This window comes from Vulpes vulpes, chromosome 11 (assembly GCF_048418805.1).
Source record: "Vulpes vulpes isolate BD-2025 chromosome 11, VulVul3, whole genome shotgun sequence".
In the NCBI taxonomy this organism is placed as follows: domain Eukaryota; kingdom Metazoa; phylum Chordata; class Mammalia; order Carnivora; family Canidae; genus Vulpes; species Vulpes vulpes.
In genome coordinates this window covers 24,504,436-24,511,697 of record NC_132790.1, presented here as the reverse complement: position 1 = coordinate 24,511,697, position 7,262 = coordinate 24,504,436, and the positions used below count along the sequence as shown (strand labels likewise).

The 7,262-nt window shown below is 54.9% G+C and overlaps 1 protein-coding gene across 3 annotated transcripts in view; it reads left to right on the top strand.

The window, feature by feature from the left end:
- Nucleotides 1–4,045: 4,045 nt before the first annotated feature.
- PDE2A (phosphodiesterase 2A) overlaps nucleotides 4,046–7,262 on the top strand; it is a 93,500-nt gene continuing 90,283 nt past the window's right edge. Inside the window, exon 1 of one of the 3 annotated variants that reach the window (XM_026010549.2) lies at nucleotides 4,046–4,933. In XM_026010549.2, the coding sequence (XP_025866334.1) occupies nucleotides 4,863–4,933 (71 nt within the window). In that variant the 5' untranslated portion in view covers nucleotides 4,046–4,862. The remainder of the gene's footprint in view (nucleotides 4,934–7,262) is intronic. The other 2 variants (XR_011995344.1, XM_026010550.2) reach the window with 2 other exon arrangements.

Genomic DNA, 7,262 nt, shown 5'->3' with positions numbered 1-7,262 from the left:
ACTGGGTTCCGGGTTGAGGGGCTGAATTTTGACTGCCTCACCCCTTCTGAACTGGCCATCTGCTCCACCACTTTATTCCCCTGCCCAATGGGGGAGCTTACTACCCCCATGTGAGGTCACCCCTTCTTTTATAGGGCAGCTCTGACTGATCCTGGACCTGAAGCAGCCCCACACAGTGCTTCAACCCTCAGTTTTGGGTCCCCAAAGCCATCTTCCTGAGGTGTTGAAGAAACCACACCACCTTACAGCTGTTCTGGAGCCTTTGTAGTTTTTTATTCCTTTGTCACCTGTGCTGTGATGGGGTCTGTGCTTAGTGTGAGGACACAGAGCTATGCCAGGCTCCTTGACAAAGACAAGAGGAGCCATTGTCCTAAGAGTCCCAAGTGGCAGTTTCCTGGCTGAGGGGAAGGCAGAGCACTGTGAGGTGGCTCCAAGCTTCCCACTCCCCCCACCCCTGGGCTTCAGTTGCCAAGACCCAGATGTGGGCCCATCTTGGCTCCCAGCCAGAGGGAGTCACCCAGGGGTTTTCAGGCCGAGCCTCTGTGAAATCCATGTTCTATTACCAGCCTTTCCCCGAGAAGGCTGAGGGGTCCTCTGTGGCTTCAGCCTGCCCTTGGGTCAGGGTGAGGACTGGTTCCCACAGAGTAGGGCAGTGGGAACCACCTGTGTCCCCACATCCACATGCAGCCTTTTATTGAGGACTTGCTCTGATGCGATCCTGCTCTGAGCTCAAGCACTGTCTCCCTTCCATATTCACCTGTGTTTCTTTCCTTCCTACTTTCCTCAACATTTCTCACTCGTACCTGGTGAGGCCACCCAAAGCCTGAGGGCTGGGGCTGAGGTGAATAGGACTCGGCCTGTCCTTGAGAAAAGTGTGATCCAGTAGAGGAAATGAGGTGACCCTGTGCAGGGGTGAAAGGTGGGACAGATGATGTGGGAAGAGGGAGGTAGCCAAAGGCTTCTCAACCCAGAACCCACAGATCTCTCCTGCCTACCCTGTCCCCTTTGGGTGAGGAGAGGGTGTGTGCTGAGCTGATCCAAGGAGGCTAAGCCAGGATTTGGGATGGGTGGAGAAAAGCAAGAGGAGAGGGAAGTGAGGCTGGGAACCAGACGGCACCAAGTCAAGGAGGGAGAAAGAACTGACCTGTGCTTAGGGAATAGACCTTGCTCTGTGTGGAGCAGGGGATGGAGATTGATTAGTCAGGGCCGAACATGAGTGACTTCAAATACCAGGCTAAGAAACTTGTCCTTTATCCTGAAGGCGATGGGGAGCCATGCAAGGGTTTTGAAAAAGGGTTACATGACCAGCTAGATAGTCAGTGCCCCGTGCAGGGTGGAGTGCAATAGAGCTGAATTGGGGCAGGGGGCTGGAGAAAGACCAGAGGACGGTGCACTCATCTGGGCCCGAGGGATAGAGGCAGTGGACAGATGTGAGAGAATTACGGAGGGACAATCGACAGTGACAGAGTTGACATAGGAAGTGCAAGAGAAGGAAGAGGCAAAGCGACTTTGAAGTTTCCAGACAGAATTAGAACTTTGCTGATGCCTTTGATAGAAACAAAAGACAGGTTAGATGTTGAATATTTGAGTGCGAGGGGCCTCTGGGATGCCCCGCAGATGCCCAGGAGGCAGCCTGTACGGAGGGCTGGAGGGTCACGGAAGTCCGTGCGTCAGGGGAAGGCTCCAAGCTCCCTGGCGGTGGGGTGGAGAAAGGGGAGAGGCAGGGCCCGGTGCTTCTGCGAGGAGCACCCATGTTGAGGGGGCAAAGGGAGGAAGAGCCAGCGAGAGAGACGCAGGAGGGGCCGTCTGGAAGGTGGGAGGGAAGCAGCCGCGCAGGAAGGGGGCGGGAGAGGGCTCTGAGCAGAAGCCGCCTTCTTTGGCAGCGAGGAGGTAGCTGGAGCCTGCAGCGCTCGCGAGGCAGTGGGCGCAGGGCGGAGGCTGGATCCCAGAGGCTGCGTCCTCCCGTCCCTTTGGGCGGCCCCCCGCCTCCCAGCTTCCTCTCCCCTCCCGCCAGCTCCCCCGACTAGCGAAAACCAGTGTCTGCGGGGCGGGGGCGGCGGCGGGGCCGGTGCAGGGCCAGGGCCCGTGAGCGCGGCACGCCCGGATCAGCACCCGGGAGAGCGGCCGGGGCCTGCGGCGGGGCGGGGCCTGCGGTTCCTGCCGCGCCCGCGGAGGGACGCCTTGGCCCTCTCCCCTTGCAGAAGCACGCCCCGCCCTCCGGGCACTGCGCTGCAGGAGCCCCTACCCCAACATCCGAGGCCGTTACTCCCTCTCAGCGCCATCCAGTCAACCTCTTCAGGGTAGAGATGGGAGGAAGACTTTACCCGGACTTGACAGGCATTTCCAAAGCTTTACAACTCTTTGAGCTTGGAAATTGTGACCTCTCCTTTTGAATGAGAAAACTAAATTGAAGTTTAGAGAGATTAAATAACTTGCCCAGGGTGCATGGCAGAGCTGGGATTTGAACTTCCACCTGCCTGGGCTCTAAGTCCTGGAGTACCTGAGTACACAGGAGTCCTGGATATTGTGCCTCGTTCCTGCACACTCCTTACTCCTGGGTCAGATGTGGAGTCTGGTGTGGCAGTAGGATGGGAGGAGACCTTCCCTCCTACCTGACTTGCTTGAGTTTATTCCCAGGAGATTTCTGAAGATGAGGCCCCCACCATCGTTTCCAGAGTGGGAGGGCAGAGAGGAGGCTAAGGGGTAGGTGAGGCCTCAAAGCACCTGCTTACCCTGTGCCCGGGAGGTGCCCTCCTTTAAACACCTCTGACTCAGCTTCTTACTGCCAGGCTCTTCGAGGAGTGAAGGGGAACTGTGAGAGGCCAAGCCTGGACATGGTCCAGGGTCGGGGCTTTCTGGACCTGAAAAATGCCTTCCTAGCTGGCAGGCATGAAGCAGGAAGGTCCCAGGTATGAGTCAGGCTGAGAAAACAGTGTGGCCAGAGCTTTCAGAGGTCTGAAATTCTACCTTCTGGAGCCACAGTGGGAAGCAAAAGCTCTCTCATATTTTCTTTCCTGAAACTTCCAAAGCCACAGGTCAGAGGTGAGGTTATTGGTGAGGGCTACACCTAGTCCCTGTCGGCTAGAGTACAACCCCTTCTCCTAGGTCCCCTCCCTTTAAGACCCAGTGGTATCCTCTGTTACAGAAATGCTCACCATTCCCCCACTAAGTCAGGGGCCCTTTTTGGGCACTACAGACTGTGCTTCCATCATACTACAAGTTGTACCCCCACACACACACACACCTTGACTGGGTGCTGCTCCAAGGCAAAGAACAGTCTGAGTCACATCTAATGAAGTTGGCTAATGGTAGGTGTTTGTGAATGAATGAATAAGTTGGTGGAGGAGCCAGCATTGAACCCCTATTTCCTGCCTCGAAGTGTGGAGCTTTTTCCTTTCTGTCCAAAGACTCTACTGAGACAGCTCCCTACTTGTCCCATTGCTAAAATGAGCCCATTCCATTGGCTTAATGCTCCCTCCTGAGGAGTCTTCTCTGGCAACAGAGCAGAGGTCCAGCAGGCCTTCTCCCATGCAGACAGTCTGTGGACAGTGAAAACCAAGTGGGCAGGCTGTGGCCTGGGTGCCCACAACTCCTAGTAGAAGTGCATGCTTCTGGGCACCTGGCTGGTTCATTCCATAGAGCATGTGACTCTTGTTTGTTTTAAAGATTTTATTTATTCATGAGAGAGAGAGAGTGGCAGAGACATAGGCAGAGGGAGGGGCAGGCTCCGTGTGGGGAGCCTGATGTGGGACTTGGTCCGGACCCCAGGATCATGCTGAGACAAAGGTAGATGCTCAACCACTGAGGCACCCAGGTGCCCCGAGGATGTAACTCTTGATCTTGGAGCTGTGAGTTCGAGCCCCATGTTGATTATAGAGATTAGTTAAAAAAAAAAAAAAGTGCATGCTTCAGCATCAGGTCCCACAGTGCCCCAGCTAAAGAGAGCCACCAAAAAGTGGACTCTCTGACAAGGCTCTGAGTCCAAAGGCCATTAGCAAAAGCACCCAGAGCCCCTGTGTACACAGCTCCATGCACCCCAGGACATAATACAAACTCTGTAAGGGAGCCCAGAGGAGCTGGTTCTGCCTGGAGGCCTGGCCCTGCCATACTTCAGAAGGATGCAGAAGTGTCCCTTGATCCTGAGGGCCTCTGTAATGGGGTACCGCAGGGTCTGGGTCTCATCCATTTGCTCCTCATCCCCAGCTCCCATTGTACTCTGCATTGTGTAAATCCATCCTCATACCTCCCTGGCCTCCTCTGCTTCTCTCTCTCTCTCTCTCTCTCTCTCTCTCTCTCTTCCTCTCTCTCTTCCTCTATCTCTCATCTCTGCTCCCCCCCTTTTCTTTTCTGTCTTTGTTCCTCTGTGTGTGTTTTCCCTATGCCTCTCTGATCTCTCTATATTTCCATCTTGATCTTTCTGAGGCTCTGATCTCTCTCTTCTCTCCTTCATGTATTTCTCTTTCCTGTCTGTTTCTCTCTGTCTCTGTCCGTTCCTCTGTGTGAGAGTCTTTCTTTTCCTCTCCCAGCCAGAGTCTCTCCCTACCCCTCCCTCCCTCTCTCCCTCTCTGTCTGGGCCTCTCTGTTCCTCCTCCCTCCTCCCTCCCCCTTCTGCATTATCAGACCTGCTCCAACCTCCTCCCAGAGCCAGCCTAGCGGCAGAGGCAGTGGCAGCAGGAGAGGTGGAAGCAACTGGGGCAGCAGCAGCACGAGATTGGGGTATTGAGTCCAGGCTGAGTTGGGGACAGGCTACCGCTCTTGGTCCCCGAGCCTACTGGGCCAGGCACCCTGCCTGGAACCCCGGGCAGGGTGGACAGGGCGAGGTGCCACCTTAATCTGGCTGGGGAGGCAGACGATGAGGAGCGATGGGGCAGGCATGCGGCCACTCCATCCTCTGCAGGAGCCAGCAGTACCCGGCAGCGCGACCGGCTGAGCCGTGAGTACTATTGAGGGGCTGGAGGCTTGGGTGAGCGGCTGCAAGAAGCACCATGAACCAGGGTCCTGGGAGTGCCTGTGAGGAGGAGCTGGGGTTGGCGTGGAGCTGAGCCACGTGGGAGGATCGATCCTGTTCCTGGGTGCCGGTTGCTGGACTATAGCCTGGGGGCCTCTGCACAGCATTGGGGGTGTCTGGCATCAACCTAGAGGGTGATAGGGCTAGGGTCCCATAGAAGAGGCTGGGGGAGGGGTTAGTAATGAACCTAATTATCCTTTCAAGGGCTGGGGGTAGGGGAGGTCTGCAGGGAGTTCCAAGGAGCTCTGGGGGGCTGGGGCTGAGATAAACTGATTCAGAACCCTGGAGAAGGATGAGACGTCTGGGACCACGTGTGTGCGTGTGTGTGTGTGTGTGTGTTGTGTGTGTGTTGTGTGTGGTGTGTTGTCCATGTGCCCGCACTCCCACGTGTGAAAGAGAATGAGGGAGGGAGAAAACAAACATGAATATGAACGAGTAAGTGGCACTGAAACAAGAGGGTCTGGGGCAATTGCCTTTCATGGGATTGGGATTCATAGCCACCAGTTTAGGCAACTTTACCCCCAAAACACCTGTCCCAGAGAGAGCCATGGCTGGTTGAATGAGGCCTCTGTGCACCAGCCTCATGTGTGTCCACACTTGGGGGGTACTTGTGCAGGTGAGTGGAGTGGTGGGTTCCGTGGAAGTGCCCCTCTACCATCCAAGAGCTGCCAACGTCAGGGACAAGTGACATGTGTGTCTCCAAGTGAGTGGAGGTGCAAATCTGTGCCTGCACAGGAAGGTATGTGTATGTGTGTACATGTGTGATGTGCGAGGTGGCATGTGGGGTGGGCAGGGGTCTGTGGAGTCCTTGGTGGTTGGATGTGCAGCAGCCTGTCAGGATTTGTGAGTAATCCTGTGTGACTGAAAGTGTTCATCTATACGTGTGAGTGCAGGTTACATTGTGTGTAGGTGTGTATGTGTGTTAGTTTGAGTTTGTATGTTGGCATGCATGTTAATATGTGTGCCTACATCTGCAAAAGAGTGACTCAATATTGAATGTATTGTTTGATTCCATGTACACTCATGTTTGTGTTCTTGCTAGTGTGTGTATATTAGTGTTGAGCTGTGTGTGTACGTGTGTGTGTAGATGTGGATGTCTGTTAGTATAAGTGGGTGTGGGCGTGTGATCATGGTGCTGGTGGACATGAGTGTATATTGGTGCTTGTGTGGCTGGTGTATGTGTATGTGTGTATCTGTGTGTGTATTCATCCAACTGTGCGTAGGTGGATGTTTCCTTCCCCTGGTGGTTGAAGACACAGCTGGGACACTGTGGCCCACTGAGGCAGAGCGGGGGTGGCTGAATGTGCGACCACCTCTGTGAGCCCAGGACAATTCATTCTGCACCCTGTGGGGAGATGAAGAAAAGAAATAGGCAATAATGGCTCTGCCCTCTGGGGCCTCCTAAGCTTCCTAGACATAAAATAGCTTGAGAATAATTAAGTATAAAGATCAAGATCAAGCTAACAGGTGGGGGTGGAGTGGGTGCACCACAAGCAAAGGCCCTGGGTGGGGATGGGGCATGTGCCTGGAGCAGTGAAGAGGCTGAAGGGGTAGGCAGCAGCCACATCCTATAGGACTTTGAACTCCAGACCTCTTGGGCTTTATCCTGAGGGCTCTAGGGAGCCTGAGAAGATTCTGTGTGGTGGGGACAGAATCAGGTTTGGGTTTTAGCTGCCTCAGTGGTACCGTCAAGGTTGAACTGGAAGAGAAAGATGGAGCAAGGAGACAAGGTGGAGGCCAGGCCAGTGTGGGCATCAGGGAAGTCTGGAACCTGGTGGACCAAGGGAGCAGATGAAGGAAGAAATTGGAGGGCATGGGAAAGACAATGAGATGGGAAATGTCAAGGTGACTTGGGCTTGGACTCAGTGGCAGGACTTCAGAGTGTCAGGATGTTGGAGGGAAAAGCTCTTGGAAAGCTCAGGCCAACAAGGTAGCAGAAGAGGACCCCACAGGGTTTCCAGCCAGGGTGCAGAGGGTTAGAAATTATGGAGTCGCCTCTTCCCAGATAGGGAAACTTTGTCAGCCTCCTCTGGCTACAAGGCCAGGGCTGAAGCTCTTCATCAGATGCAAGCCTCAGTCTCCTTCCTCAGGCCCCGCAGGGGACCTGTTGGTTGCCTGAGCTGGGTCGGCTCAGTGAGGGTTAATCGCCTCTATCCTCTCTGCAGCCCCCAGTTGCCCCAGCCCACCAAACAGCTCCTGCCTCTCTTTCTGCTTCCCACTCTAGCCTCGGGTCCCCAGGGACTGCTGATGGCTT